Here is a 15669-nt window from a genome sequence, read left to right on the forward strand (position 1 = left end):
CCTCTTAAAGCCAGTCTCAGGTGAACAAAAGCACATTGTCCTAACGGAGACAGGCCCCATTAGCAATGCTCGCACAACCATCTCTTCTCGCAGCTTCCCTGGACATCAAATTGCTTTTTATTATATTCCTCATGACAGCTTGTTTTAAGCCCCTCTATTTCAGAGCAATCAAATAAGCGTTCCTGATTTCATTACGCGAGTCCCAATTGTTAAGGAGAGTGTCACTCATTAAAGCGAACAAAGTGTATCACCAATTAAAGATGACATTTGTTAAATATTGGTAAAACAGGGGCCTGTGTCGCATCTTAGTTGCCAGGGTAGCGGTTACGCTGCAGTTACACTGAATTATCTGCCTGTGAAACCCAGGTTTCTTAGTTACATTTTCAAGGGCTAATAAGCGTCCAAAGTCATGTCCCATAAGCTAATAAGTCATGTCCCATAAGCTAATAAGTCATGTCCAAAACATCTGGTCTAATTCATCCTTGAACTTTTCGAGTCTCCGTTATATATAATGGGTTTTCACTGAATGCAGTTACTGCATCTCCAGCGGAAGAACTAATATCGCATTAATCCGAGGGACTGTGGGCCGGCCGGACACGCTGACATGGAATCGGTAAATGGGCACTTGAAGCATTCCGTGATGGCCAAACCGCATTGCCATGGCTACGCTCTTCCACTGCGTATTTCTTTCCACCTAAGGACTGAGAAGAAGTCAAAATAACCTTGGATGTGACTTTGTACCATCTCCCTGAGGGGTGTACCTGAGGACGGACTGCGCTGAAGTTACGATATATCTTTGAGGAGCACCCGGCGCAAGGACTTATTGGCACTAGCAGCGCTGGGGGAAGAGACGCTTGCAGGGATTGATTTCTATGCTTTGCAGTATTGCTAAAGAAAATATAAAAAGTGTTCATTGCACAGCTTATACCACAGCCACACACATGGTAGGTGATACTTCTAACTGTGATGGGAACGTTGCTCATTTCACAAGGAGACATCGTACAAACAGCGCTCCCAGGTGACTTTTTTAGTGGGAATATTTTTAGCTCTCTGCAAGAGCCCTGGGCAGCATGGCACTGCCGAAGAGCCCATTTTGCCAGGGAAGTAGCCAGCAAAGCCAGCTGACTGGAGTTTGGTGACCTCGGAGCCTTCCTCCAAGCAGACTTGGAGCCATCAAAGGTTTTAGCCTTGACTTCAGAGCCCTCGCTCCCACCCTCCAGCTTTTCCTGGCCTGACTCCACGTTAGAGGGTGCCTTTGCTGTTCCATCACCTTTTCCAGTGGGAGGGTTTGAGGGAGGAGGGCTGGGCAAATTACAGTTTCCCAGTGAGTGATTCTTTTGTTTTGCTTTCCAGTCCACTCCCAGGCGAGCCAGGTGGGGGAGGATGGAATACGGCTTGCTGCAGAGCGTGAGAGAAAAAGGAAAGAGAAAGCTTGGAGGCCCAGTTGAGGGGGAAGAAGGAATGGGAGGAGGAAACAGAAAGCAAAGAAAATGTGCAAATAGCCTTGTTAGGGCAAGGGGGATCCTCTTGCCTGGGATTTTAAAACTTAATTAGACAAAGACTGTACTGCATCAAAGGAATCCTCTATCTGCAGGGAGATGAATGGACAGATCTGATGAATTTTTTCCACGTGCTGTTCTCTTGTTACTCACCAGTAACAGGAGTGTGGGCTCCAGAAGGCTTCATGCTTCTCTAATGTAAAAACCTACTGTGTTTTTTTGGATTTTTTTTCCGTAACTGCGCTTAGCCTAACAGACTAAAATTCACATGAGCTGTTCAGCACGGTGTGTGGAAAGAAAGACACCGCCCTGTTGAGAGGAAACTGTTTGACCACACTTGGATGGTAAATATAGTTCCCCTGAGCTGCTGGTGAAGCAGCTGCTAATGAATGGCTGCTCTCCCTTTCTGGCCTCCCTAATTGAGATGAGAGGAAATGACACCTCGCAGCAAACCCGGAGGCCACCAAGACTTTTGCACCACCACACCCGCATCACTCCACCCTGCAGGGGCCATCACTAGCCCTCTGACCCGGGAGGAAGGAGACACCAGCAGCATCGTCTCCATAACCATCTAAAGGAGATGAAATTCAGCTCCTAGAGAGAGCATGCTCCGGGCTTGCCCTCCGTTTGGGTGCTTATAGCTCTGCTGTATCACCTTCTTATTGCTGGGGGGGACAGTCTTGTGCAATCCAGAGAGGCGTAAGTAATCGCATTTGGAGGGAGTTGGCTGCAGGGCCAGCGTCTGGACTGCGTGGATAGTTTTAAATCCTGGCACCTAATCCACTACGTACTGCATCATCCTGGAGAGAACTCCCATCTTCCAGGGAATTAAAATTAGAGTTGAACAGCAGTGAGTCAGGCTCACTGTTCGAATTTTCCATTTTCTGATTTCAAGCCAGATTTACAGAAGCGCCCGAGACTGAACACAGTAGTGAGGTTAAGTGTATTGTCCTGCAAAACCTGCTCTGGAGCCAAGCCTGGGGCTGACTCTTTCCTTCCCGAAATAGTCTCCAGATGTAATATTTTCTGTGTGCAAAACAAATTCAGGTGAAGCCGAGACAAAGCCTCCAGTCCCTTGTGCTGCTTCTCTAACGCCTCCTGGGCTCTCTGAGCTTATCCCCGGTTCATTCCGCAACGTCGCGGTGTGCCTGGAGAAGTCTGCTGAGAACAATCTGAGGAAAACAAAAAGGAAAAAGAATAAAAGGAGAGATGTTCCGCAGTGCCATGGGGCCTGCCTGCCATGGAGAGGAGCTCTCTGGGCCCTGCCAGAGGAAAACGCCGCCATCTGGTGCCCGCAGCTCGGTTTGGCTGGGGAGGTGGGTGCCGGCCCCATCGGTTCAGGGGCAGCCCCAAAGCCTGCCCAAGAGGCAGCCGAGCCCCGAGGTTACCTGAGACACAGATAACTTGTCCCCAGACTTTATACTAACCGGGGTGCCCAGTCGCTAATGTCTGTAGGATCAAGAAGGTGTTTCTGTTATGGTTTGAGAAACCCATAACAATTTATTGTCGTTTAGACAATTATTCTATCACCCAATGACTCCTCCCCAGCCAGGAAGGGGAATCGGGGAAAAACAAAGAAACATGAAGGTTGAAATATAAACAGATTTAATAGGATAAGACTAAATAATTAATAATACTAAAGAACCAATATTGTTCCCAATAGTAATATAAAATATACAAGGACTACGCCCAGCCCATTCCATCAGCAGGAGCCATGCACTCCCAGCAGGGACAGCAAACATGGGGCCCTGCGAGCGCTGTGGCTTTGGGAGGAAGGGAAGGGTTCAGGGCTCCGGCACCGGGGCAAGGAGTGCTCAGCTCAGGATGGCAGCCATCAGGAGAGAGAGAGGGAACTCCTCAGCAAACTTTCTAATTTATATTGAATGTGACATTTGCGGTATGAAATAACCCCGTTGGCAGCCTGGGTCAAGTGCCCGGGTCTCGCTCCTCCTCATCCCCGCACCTGGTGAGCTCAAAAACACTGAGACCTTGAAATCCCTACACCTGAGCTGGCTGTAAAGTGAATATTTTCACAAATTCAGACACTAGAGTCTTCTAAAAGTGCAGTTTTCCCAAGCATTAGAAGAGAAATTAGTCCTGTGTCATTCAAACCAGGACAGTTTCTAAAAGGACCAAATTGTCCAAGAGCTGGTCTGGATTTCTGGATTTCTTCTTTCTTTGTGGTGACAGCAAAATGATGTGCTGGCCCTGAGAGGGGTGCCTCCATCTGCCACCGCGCAGAGGTCATGGGGCTTCCAGCACAGGGGCTGGGGTTGTGATCAACACCCGGCCCCCAGATGGACAAGATGCAGAAGGAGGTGGGACCCCACCACCGACAGAAGGTCACACCTGGAAAGATGGGGATGAAGGCTGAGGAACTTGGAGTCTCCAAGTGACGTGTCATTCAAGAAAATGGATGTCTTGCTAACTGATCCCAAAGTACTTCAGTCTTGGACACGCGCTGGATGCTGCACTGGATGCTGTGTCTTAGTTTAGGTCTATGATGTATAAATTACAGTCTCTTGTTTCACTCTCCCTTTACCTAAGGTCTGAGGCACAGCTAAAAGCTTTCGCAGTATAAAACATATACATTTTAAAAGTGAGGGGATAAGGGATAGGCACTTATACCCTGTAAATAGAAGAGCAGTCGCGGTGGGAATAAGCTTACGCAAGCTGGTTTTAACATATCTAAAGATCAGGCAAGTGTAAATTACTGTTTCTTTAGAAAATAGCCTTCATCGAGATTAGTCAATTGGCAGGATGTGAAAATGGGTTGAATCCACCAGAACTTCACACAGCCGGCTGGGGTATGACTGTGTGCAGTCAACCTGCCCCCTCAGACCAGTTCCTGTTGTTTTCGTGTAATGATATTTCCTAGCAAAAGATCTTTCTATAGATAGAATCATGCCAGTAAAAAAGTATTTTTGCTAATGTCTAGGTTCACTTGAGGATCAACTCTAAGATCCTATTGCTGATAGACGTATTCTTAGTAAATATTGTCTGTTTCCTGAAGTATCCCTTAAATTTGGCTCACGTAGCTGAGGTTTCTGCCAAACCATAAGGGCTAGAATATGTTCATTTTCTTATGTGAGATTTCAAATCTCAGAAACGGCGATAGCAGCTTGAATGTAACACCTTAATTCCCGTCAGTCTGGTCATGGATCCTGGTCCCGTAAATAGCTGTGCAGGCGTTAGGTGCCTTTTCAGTCAAGCCCACCTCTTCACAGTAGATTTGGGTCTTGTTTGTACGGTCAGTGTTCTCTCCTTCCTTCCGTGGAAGATCTGATGTAAAAGTTCTGTACAATCTCATAAATATTGGACATGAATGGCATTTTCTCACTGCAAAAGCAAGAGAGATGCAACGCAGCAGGATTTTTCAAACACTATCTTATAAACTTGGCATAAGGAAGAAAGTAACGTAACACGATGCAGCTTTCCTATATGTATATAGGTACACGTACATAGTGCTGCTCAGAGCTGTGTCAGGGTATCATTTTTCAGAGGACAATCAAAATGCTGACTTTTGGATTACTGAAGTGCTGTGTTGGGGCGTCCTAAAACCGGCTGTGGAAATGAGTTGGGTTTTGGCTGAATACAGTTGCCTCTCTTCTGACCCCTGCCTTTTGTCACGGTGATGTGCCACGTTTAGTTTCTTTATAACACCATTGCATTATTGCAAAACTTAAATCACATTTCGAATGTGCGTTACGTGATATGAGGCAGGATCTAGTTCATGCTGCAGACGCCAATCCAGAAGGGAGGCGAGCATGGGAAATCACCACCTGAAAGAAGTCATAAAGTGAAATGGCTGAACAGCCCCAAGTAAGCTTCGAATTATTTCACTTGTGTTGCCTCAGGAAATTAACCATCAGCTAATTTAGATTACAATGCATTAGATTTCTTTAATTAAAAGCTGGTAACTGGCAGATAATTGTACACATGATAAAAATACTTTAGAGCATCAGTTACCTCAAAATCCTTGTTGTTTTTCCCTCCTTTGGACAATTTTGACCCTTGGGAGGATTTTGCTGAGAAGAGGCTCTTAAAAATAATGAGGGATGCTGCAAAATATTTTGGAAAATTCTAATGAATTATACCAGTTGGTTGTCTTTAATTCCAGTAATTTTTTTTACATGCTGGTACAGTTCTAGCAGACTGAGGATGCCCCAGCCTCTGCACAGTTCCTGCTTGGAAAACACAGTGCGTGTGCATTGATTTGTACTCAAAATGCCTTATCACATATCATATTAGTTTAAGTATTATTAATTATACTTGTACCAGATAAATTTGTCTGTCTGGCCCAAGTCAAAAAGGTAAAGTCTGGATTAAGCACAGCCTACAGATACAGCTTTGGGGAAGTTATTGCAGCAACAGCCCTGGACGGGCTTCTCGCATTACCTGATAACCAAGAGGTTTGTTATCCAAGGCAACCCCCCTGGAGCAAGTTATTTTTTTAACTGGTGTTAAAACTCACGTTATATGTCCTCGCTAAATGAAGGATAGTTTAGTAAAGCATGTCAACACCACTAACGATGCCCTCTGTAACTAAAATTCCTCAATTCACGTCCTCTCGTTTTCTATTGAGTGCTGAAAAAAAAATCACTTCCCCCTTTTGTGCCTCAGTAGGTGGCAACCCAGATATAAAATTTACCAAAAACTCTGGGTCAACACTGGTTTGCTCGACGCATTTATTTAAAGCCCCTGCCCATGGGAAGAAATGGTTATTAGTGAATCAAAGCTTTCATACATTCCCCCAAGGACGAGGTGATGATGCTTAAAAAACACGGCCTGAATGTATCCCACCGGATCAGAATGACACAACGAGCAAAGAAAACCTTCTTTCTCCTTTTATCCAGCAAAACAGCCTCCCTGGGCGTGTTGCCGTTTCCAGGGAGCTAAAGTTTTCCCTCGATAATCGGTCTCTAAAGCGCAGGTTTTGGGCCGCAGCAGCGGCCCCGCGCCTCCCGCCGTTCTCTCTGAGGAGAGGCCCGCCCGCTGCCGTTTGGGGCCGCGCGCAGGCGGCGGGACGATGCGAGCTGTCAATCAGCGGGGCGGCGCCCTCTGATTTGCCGCCGGTTGGCGTCACGTGAGAGCGGGCTGTCCGTATATAAGGGCGGGCGGGGTAGGCGCTGGCCGCCATTTTGTCCAGTGAGAAAAAGCGGAGCGGGAGTCTCGTTGAGGGTCGAGTCGGCTACGAATATAGCGCGGGCTGCCTTCGCGCGCCCTCCCTTAGCATCGGTGAGGATCTTCACCTCGGAGGGCGGGGGGGAGGCGGCACCCGCGGTCTCGGTCCCCGGCAGGGCGGATGGAAACGGCGGGGCCCGGTGGCGGCAAACAAAGAGCAGCCGCCATTTTGTAAAGCTGGGCCGCGGGCGGTGGCAGCCGCCACGCTGAGGAAAGCCGGGCGGGGAGAAGGCGGGTGGGCCTCGGATTGCCTTGAAGGGCCCATTCGCCGCCTTTTCTCTGCGGCCAGTGAGGCGAGGTGCGGCGGGGCGGGAGGTGCCGCGGGGGTGGTGTGGCGCCTTTCCTTTCCGCTCCGGGGGAGCGCTGGTTCCTCACGCAGCGCTAAGGAGACTCTCTGGAGGGATTCCCCGAACGCTCCCGGCGTGGCCTCTGCTGGAGATGGCGCTGCTGCTTCTTCTCTCGGCATGTGCAGCCTCCCCCGAATCCCGCTCTGAGAACAATGGAGCCCTTCTCCCGCCCAGCGCTCCCCCTGCAGGCCCGGCCCCCACTGTAACCCAGGGGCAGGGGAGAGGGGCGCAGAGAAACACACCCCCGCTTCAGAGTTTGGGGCCTTAAAAGTTAACGAAGTTCCCTGAAGTAGTGAATTTTAATCACGATTATGATATAGGATCTAGCTCTCCTGTTTGGTTTTAAACGCTCCCCCCGCCCGGCCCCCCTCTCCCCTCCACACAGGTTAATGTTTTTATCCGGTCAGATTATATCGCTGTTGAAGTTTCTGGGAAAAGCAACCAACAGAACTATTTGCCCTGTAAGTGAATAAACACTTGCTATATGTTAAATATACATGAGCTTTCTTTTTTGTCTTAGCGATGCATCGTGACTCTTGTCCGCTGGACTGCAAGGTTTATGTGGGTAACCTTGGAAACAATGGCAACAAAACTGAACTAGAGCGAGCTTTTGGCTACTATGGACCACTGCGCAGTGTATGGGTGGCAAGAAATCCTCCCGGTTTTGCCTTTGTGGAATTTGAAGATCCACGAGATGCAGCTGATGCAGTAAGAGAACTAGATGGAAGGTAAAATGTGCTTCTTGTGTGTTTGGCTTGCCTGGTGAAAATAAGAGAAATTGTGGGTTAGTAATACAGTTTAAATTGGGAAGCTTCAACTGGCAAAAAACTTGACTCATTTGTTATGCAATATTTATTTGTACAGTGGTATAAGGATAGTCTTTCTTAATAGTGCAAAAATAGCATTGGGATAGTTAATTTTACATTTTAGAGTTGGATTCCCAAGTTAGAGGTGGTTTGGACCTCTTGATGCGCATTAATTAAATTCAAGATGGTGTTACTATAAAGAGGCAAAACTCATCAGGGAGAGTATCCTTGCTTCCTTCTGTGCCTGCTTTAATAGTGTGGCATGCTTTCAGAAGTGGCCAGACCTTTTCTCTGTCATGCTGGGATCTACATTTTTAGACTCTGAATACTGTGTATAGGCAGAATGTTTTTGTCCCTGGACACGCTAACCAATGTCAGTCTCTCTTTCCCAGAACCCTCTGTGGGTGTCGTGTGAGAGTGGAGCTTTCCAATGGTGAGAAACGGAGTCGGAACCGTGGTCCACCTCCATCCTGGGGCAGGCGTCCTCGAGACGACTATCGCAGAAGAAGTCCTCCTCCCCGTCGCAGGTACCCTAGGTCAAAGTACACTCATAGAGCTGTTGGCAGTGTTACCACTTAGCATCCTAGAAGCAGGCTTTTTAAAAGCATGTTGATGGATAACATTCATCTATCTGATCACAATTTGGAGATGGCAAATGCTTAAAAAAAAAAAAAAAACAAACCCCAAAACCCCACAAAATCGAGGTGAACTTAAGTTGTGTTGAATGTTGGCTTTTGTCCTTAGGTCACTGTGCAAGTTGGTAGTCAGCGCCCTCTGTCCTGGACTTATCCTCGTTCCTCCTAAAATCTGCTCATCTTCTAGTCACACTTTCCCTTTCTTCCCAATACTTCTACTTAGGCTGTTCCTTTCCTTTATTCCATAATGGCAAAACATGACATACAGCAGCTTAGCATTTCCATACAGATGTGTTTCTCCGCTTTGTTTGCACAATTTAAATACTTTCCAAGTAGGCAGCTGTTTAATAATAGATCGAGTAACAGTTGCTCTAAGCATCTAGAATCTTTACACTTTATAGTGTTAGTTTGGAATTAAATCATCATGTGGCGATCCTGTCACTTGAGGTTTGCAAATGCAGCTCTAAAAGATAGCAGGATTTTTGGTAACTGACAGGTTCTTGGACCCAGACCAGCATGTCTGGCAGTTTAAGTCTGCAACGTGGTTTTTGCAGGACTGAATTTACCTGTTGCAGGTGAGTGAAGTCCTCAGGTCAGGGTGTCAAGCTTACCCTTTTGCTGTTGAAAAATAACACATTAGGAGTATTTGTTAGCTAATAGATGGTTGTACTGATGGCTTGTTTTTCATTTTTTTTATGCTTTTTGGTCCATCTATTAATAAAAATGAACCCGTTACAGAGTCACCATCATGTCTCTTCTCACCACCCTCTGAGTCTGCATTAGCCAGTCAACTAGCCCTTTCAGCGTCATGTGACCAGCGCGCCCCATTCAGCTTGGCTGGTGTCGTTTCACATGACCCAGGCATGGCCAGTCGTCAGGTTGCACCGCCCTTTGGTTCCCGAGCATGCTGTTTTCTCTCAGCCTTCTCTCCAACCTTAACCAAATCGGCAGCAGCCACCTCGACCGCCCACACATTCCCGGCCAATCAGCTCAGCTGTTTATTTACCAAATGTCTTCACAACAACTACAGCAGCAGCCTTCGGCTAACAAAAAAGCAGGAAAAATCCACAACACCCCCTTCGCCAACCAACTAAATACAACGCAACATCTGGCAAAACCTTTTCAGCAAATTCTTCTTGGCAGTCAGTCCGGCAGCCTCACCTCACCATTTCTAGCTTGTTGAAACCAAAAACTAGTAAGTTTTTCCTGCTTATACAGTTTACTGCTGGTTAAAATAAGGAGTAAGCGGCTTATAAGTAATTACTTTTCTCAATCAAAGGCTGGCTGTGCATAATTGAGTGGTAACGTACATATGTTGCTTGAGAAAACTTTTAAGGGTGATACGGAAGCTCTTACACTGTGAATAACGTAAAAACGAGTATATTTGCATGTGAGATGCCAAACTAAATTTTTAATGAAGCTCTAACAAACTTAGCTTTTCCTTGCCAGAAAAATCCTATCACCTTTAAATGGTTTTACTAACAGTTTTCAAAACTTAAAACAATTACTTTTTGGGATGAACTGGGCCGAGCTAAGGTTATTTTTTTATTATTATTTTTTTTAAAGAAATAGTCTAAACACACTCTATGGCATTAAAAATGACAATCACAAATATGCAGTTCTAATGTAGCACTTAATGGCATTATCAATATTGACACTGAGCGCATTTTCACTTTTTTTTCCACTTGGTATCTCTTATGTCTTGTCATGGACCTTTTTGGCTTGCATGGGTTCCAAAACATTTGGTCTGTGCTATTTTTTATTTTTTTTGGAACCACTTGTGGGACTTTGGTGTGGTGTTCTGGGCAGTGTATTTAGTGGAAATGGAAAGTGTTGCATTGGACAACTCTGCTATGAAGCATTCTTAGTTAAAGTGAATTCGTGGTTGGAAACGTGCTGTTCACACTGAGCTTTGTTTTACTGCCTAATCTTTCCATGCCTTTTACTGGATGATGGATGCCAGTTATTCTTGGCACGTTCCCTGGGCCCAACAGTGAGTTTGACAAGTTGGGAAATGCCTCACCCCATTAATGCTGAAAGAATTGATAAAAAGCCTCACATCTCTTTTTCTGGTTCTAGATCACCACGAAGGAGAAGCTTTTCTCGTAGCCGCAGCAGGTATGCATCAGTTAATTGCACCCTGGACCACTTTGTCCAGGAGACTTACAAAGAAGCAAACCGAAACAGCTTAATTTCTGGTCTGTGTGCATTCTTAAATTGCAGGGTAGGCATTGTAATTTGGTAAAAGGGAGAAATGGGTTTGCTTCTGTCATATTGCTTGCCTGGAGTTAATATATTTACATAGCTATTTGGGATTCCAGGGTTGCAGGATATTAAGAATGGAAATAATTAGGTTTTCTGTTCTGCAGTTTTTCCCCAAGTCTGTGTGTTACTGTGAGCCATGAGCACAGATGATAAGAACCACAGTGAGCGTGTGCTGCTGTCGCATGCTGTGAAGTGTTAGGTGGTGATGACACAGTGGTGTAACGCAGTTTTGTGTTGGGATTTTGGGAGCTTCCTGAGTCCATATGTGACTTTTATGTTTTTGTAGCATAAGGTGCTGCATTACTGCACAGGATGTGTAAGTATTACATGGACACGCCGCATTAGTGGAGGCACAGTCTGACTGAACAGATTTAATGTGCTGCAGAGGAATAGATGCCTGTTTACAACACAACTAAGCTGTGTTGTATGGCTCAAGCTGATTATTTGTACCTGAAGGAAAGGCTAATACCATAATCTTCAACAGGTTTCCCCTGGTTGAATAGTTAAAAACCTTAACTTCATGAAGGGAAGCTCTTCAGATAGCCTCATTAACCTAATGAGTTCAGTTTTACCTTGACGCTATAATGATCTTGCTTTGCAACCTTTAACAGGTCCCTCTCCAGAGACAGAAGAAGAGAGAGATCACTCTCACGGGAGAGGAATCACAAGCCTTCTCGTTCCTTCTCCAGGTCTCGCAGGTAGGATGAGCCTTACAGTGGTGGTTATGTGTTTTGAGTGTATCTGTAAAAATGATTGTTTCCATGTCTTGGTGATACTGAAATGGGTTGTGGTGGAGAATCATCTCTAGTGTCTTACAAGGTTCTTTACCTTGAAGAATTAAATACCCAGTTTTATTAAATGAACAGTATTTTTAAAATGTTTAAATGTCACTGACTGAGTTGGGCTGGGGGCTTTGAAGCAGAATCTGCTGCTCTTGGCACCTGGATACTAACACCTCATACTAACACCTCTCTTTTTCTGCAGTCGCTCCAGGTCAAATGAGAGAAAGTAGGACTGTGAGGAGGAGCTGTGTACAGGAAGTCATTAGAGCTGAGGACAGGAGGAGTATGTACAGAACATTGTTTTGTTTTGAAACTTCATAAAGCTTGGTGCATTTTTAAAATGTTTTAGCTGTTGAACTTGCTTTGTTCCTTGTATCTTGTAACAGGTGGCAAATGTAAAGATGTGAATCTGTATATGGTTCTGAGCAGATCATATGATTTGTAATATTAACCACTTTACAATGTACCATTATACATAATTTTTTGTTTGTGTTGAATGGTAATCAGTTTGTCTTGCATAGATAGAAGAATGTTTCAGGTCTTGACGTACTGGGGTGTGTTTTGCTGGGGTTCAGCTGTTGGAAGGAAGCGTGCAATGAAGCTGTGTTCATTGCGGAAGCGTGGCTGTGAGCGGTGTCCGTCTGCAGAATGAGGTGTAGGTGCTCCATAGTGCAGTTCCCGGAAATAGTCAGGAACGTCGAGCCAGTGGTGTGTGAAGGGAATGACTGAGCTGCAGTCTTATCCAGAGCTCTAGTTCTGACTTCCATTACCTGGAACTGAGCTACTTTATATTATGTGAAATATAAATTTTTAGCCGTAGGGTCAGTTAATTTTGTACTTCATGTGACTAGAGTACTACTTAAATAGCCAATTGTTTGATTGACCATCTATTCCAGAACCTCTGAACAGACCAAATACACAGCAGAACTGACAACTGGAGTGGATGTGTTGAGTGTGTAATGGTACATTGTAAAAGTTATGAATTAAACATTTCTTTACTGTACAAGAATTTTCATGTCACTTGTAAAATGTCTTTTGTGAGATCCTTGGGATTAAAGTTTTGGTTACAACTTGTTGTTCAGTATTTAACTCGAGTACCTGCTCCATACCTTGGCTTTGCAGAACACGTGCTTGGGTCTTGTGGTGCAGCTTGGTTCAAATTCAGTGCTCTCTGCAGTTCGGGGTGAGATGGCACTGGTCACATCTTGCTGTGACACCTGTGAACCATTCCCATGCTGCTGTGACAGGTCCCTGCCTGCAGTTGGGCTGTGTCCTGCCTTGCGTCCCTGCCTTATGCTGTCACTGGTGTCTGGATACCAGTGTTACAGGTGCAGTCTAGGTGAGATTGGTGACACCAGCTTGACTTCTTGCCTCGCGGTGAGCTCCGTAACACTTACTCAGAAAGCTATCTGGGGATTCCAAGGTTCACAACGTTCTCTGCGTCTGGGATGTGGGTTGGGAACATTTAAGGTGCTCTTCATATCTGTCAGTTCTGAAATGGCTGGTCTGTAAACTGAAGCTTTGCATGAAGATTTCACTGGGAGCGTAAACCCGTGGCATGGCTCGAGTGCGGTTGGAGCTCCCGCACTGCTCAGTGCCTCCTTTTTATTCCTTTGCATTTAGATTAAATCAGTTAAATCTGTCTTGTGGTTTAATTTCCTTCAACTTGTGGTATCCAGGCAGGGACAAGGCTGGAGAAGCTGTAATGGAAAGAAATTCTGCTGCTTCATGTGGTGCCTGGAGAGGGAGGTGGGGACAGTGGAGGCAGAGGTGTAGTGTTGATTTATTTATTTTTTTAATTTAGTACTACTTATGGTTGAGATTCAATGATCTTAAGGGTCTTTTCCAACCTGAATGATCCTGTGATTCTCTGGACTAGGAGTTTACCAGCCCCTGGCCCAAACTGGGAGTGCAGTGAGCTTAAAAGCCAGAGAAAAATCCATCATGAGTGTCGGGCTCATGGCTGGCGCAGGGCTCAGAGGCCGTGGGTGCGGTGGCCGCTGCCATGCAGTGTCACGGCTCCCCAGCAGAGGGCGGGGTGTCCCCATCCAGCTCCTGTCCCTTCCCGGGCGGGTTCGGCCTCAAGACGCTGACAGCCCAGCTCCTTCGGGGCTGTTTGTGTGAGGTGAAAGGCAGCTGGGGGCTGAGATCACACCGTGTGCTGCACGCAGCTGTGCTCCCTTCTTCTAATATGTGCTTTAGCAGGGTTTGATCTGTGGAAGGATTGTGGCGCTCGTTGCCTGGGAGCCAGCCTCTGCTGGCACAACGCTTCCTCTCGTGGTTACGCGGTGGGGGACAAGCGCCTTTCAGTGGTTTTGACTACCCGAGGGGAACGGAGGGAAAGAAACCTGAAGCACCAGAGACAGCGTACGCTGCGGGGAAGCAAGTTGTGGGTTTCGTCAAGGGAGTCTGCAGAACTGGGAATGTTTATCAGTTTCGGGTTTCTGACTTCATATCTTAGTCCTCAGCTGATGGAAGAGGTTGGCCCTTAGGCTGGATCTGAGCTGCCGTTGCACAGCAGACGGCTGGGTTTATGTAATCAGGTGGGGGTTTGATTGGGAACAAAATTAGCAACTTCTAGAGAAAGATGGGAAGTGTATAAATGCTGGCTGTGTACAGCCAGGGTGTAATTAGCAAGTGTTATTTTTAATGCAGCAACACATTCTCGCATTTAAGGCTTCCAGTTTGCTCTGTGAGAGAGTAACCAGCCCGGTGAACAGGCAGAGCCTTGTGGCTCGTGTTTAGAAAGTCTACTCTGAAATTAAATTTATAAGGAAATACTCGTGTTGACCTTCTAAGACCAGGACCATCTCTCACCTCTCCCCAAAGATTCTCAAAGTGGGAAGAGAGGCCGACTGATCTGTCCTGGCCAAGGAGGACAGACGGATGCTACCCAGCGGTTCCTCGGCAGCATGAGGGGACTCACACCCCGTCATTGGCCACAACCCAGCTCTGAGGGCTCCCGAGTGACGGGGGAATCTCCTCTGTCTGCCACTTTCTAAATTGTTGTGGAGCTTCCTGGTACTGACACGAACGTGTTCGGCTGCATTTTTGATTTGGGGGGAGGTTTTGCTGCCTTTGCTTTTGCCCCCTAGAAGTCTCCTGAGGTTAATGCTGCCCTGGTTCCAGAGGGGAAAAACGCTCATCAGCGCTGGGTCCCAGCACATCCCAGAGCACATTAAACGATGTAACGAGCCTCTGTTTATGTGCAGTTTGTTCTTTTCTCACACTCTCCCTTGGGAGGGTATTGTGTGCAAATGGCTTTGTGAAGAAAGGGATTATTTTTTTTTTCTTTTCATGTGCATGCTGCTCTCTGTTTATGGCAGAGAAGATCATTTTAAGAATGTGCCTTGCACTTCAAATGGAAAATGGAGAGGTTACATATGTTCTTCCTTTCAATGGGCTGTGTTCCACTGACCTTCAAAGAGGTTCAGCTACCCTAGATCGTGCTCAGGTGAGAAACTGCCATCTTACCCAACACCGACCGTGGTTCTAGTTAAAAAAGTCGTGTTTCAGGTATGCTGGGGAGCTGCCGCAGTTCACCTCCAAAAGGAATACTTTGCTGGAGCTGCGCTGTTCCGCGCTCCAGGTGCACCGAGAGCTCAGATGTGTTCCCAACAGCAAATCACTTGCACGCTTCCTACTCTGGGCCTTTGCATTTCGTTTGGTTTGGTGTCAGGGGAGACGCTGCGCCGTGCCCTCGGGTCCTGGAGGGGCCGGTTGCGCCTCTTATCTCTGAGCCTCTACGTGCTTCTGCAGGGACCTGGCAGCAGAACTCCCCACTGGGAGTGACAGCACCCGAGCGGTTCCGCAGCTTTTTTTTTTTTTTGCTGTTAACATCACCTCGTTTCAGTTCTGGTTTTACTTTCTTTTACTCGTGATCCCATCACCACCAGATTCCGCAGTGTCTCCTGACGTAAAGATCTGTGAAGCAGCTGAACATTTGACAAACTTTCTGCCGTTTCTGCTGGTTTTAATCCCTGTCCCCATACCCCTGTTCAAATCATACCTCAGAATAACATCCCAAAACCTGAGCTACTGTCACCCTCCTCAGTTGTCCTACTCTGGTGCTGCTGTAGTGCAGAGTCACTTAGCTAGGAAAAAAAAATAAAGTGAAAAAACTGGAGCATCAACCCCTTTTGCAAACAGAA

General features: G+C 46.4%; 1 protein-coding gene across 1 annotated transcript; it reads left to right on the forward strand.

The window, feature by feature from the left end:
- The first annotated feature begins 6612 nt into the window (after positions 1-6612).
- On the forward strand, positions 6613-12588 carry SRSF3 (serine and arginine rich splicing factor 3). Its single transcript, XM_054181353.1, has 6 exons — positions 6613-6737; positions 7551-7758; positions 8229-8363; positions 10551-10589; positions 11348-11434; positions 11721-12588. Exons 2-6 carry the CDS (start codon positions 7553-7555, stop codon positions 11746-11748), a joined length of 495 nt encoding a protein of 164 aa, XP_054037328.1. The 5' UTR covers positions 6613-6737; positions 7551-7552; the 3' UTR covers positions 11749-12588.
- Positions 12589-15669: the final 3081 nt, after the last annotated feature.

The sequence above is a fragment of the Rissa tridactyla genome, chromosome 21 (genome assembly GCF_028500815.1).
Source record: "Rissa tridactyla isolate bRisTri1 chromosome 21, bRisTri1.patW.cur.20221130, whole genome shotgun sequence".
Classification (NCBI taxonomy): domain Eukaryota; kingdom Metazoa; phylum Chordata; class Aves; order Charadriiformes; family Laridae; genus Rissa; species Rissa tridactyla.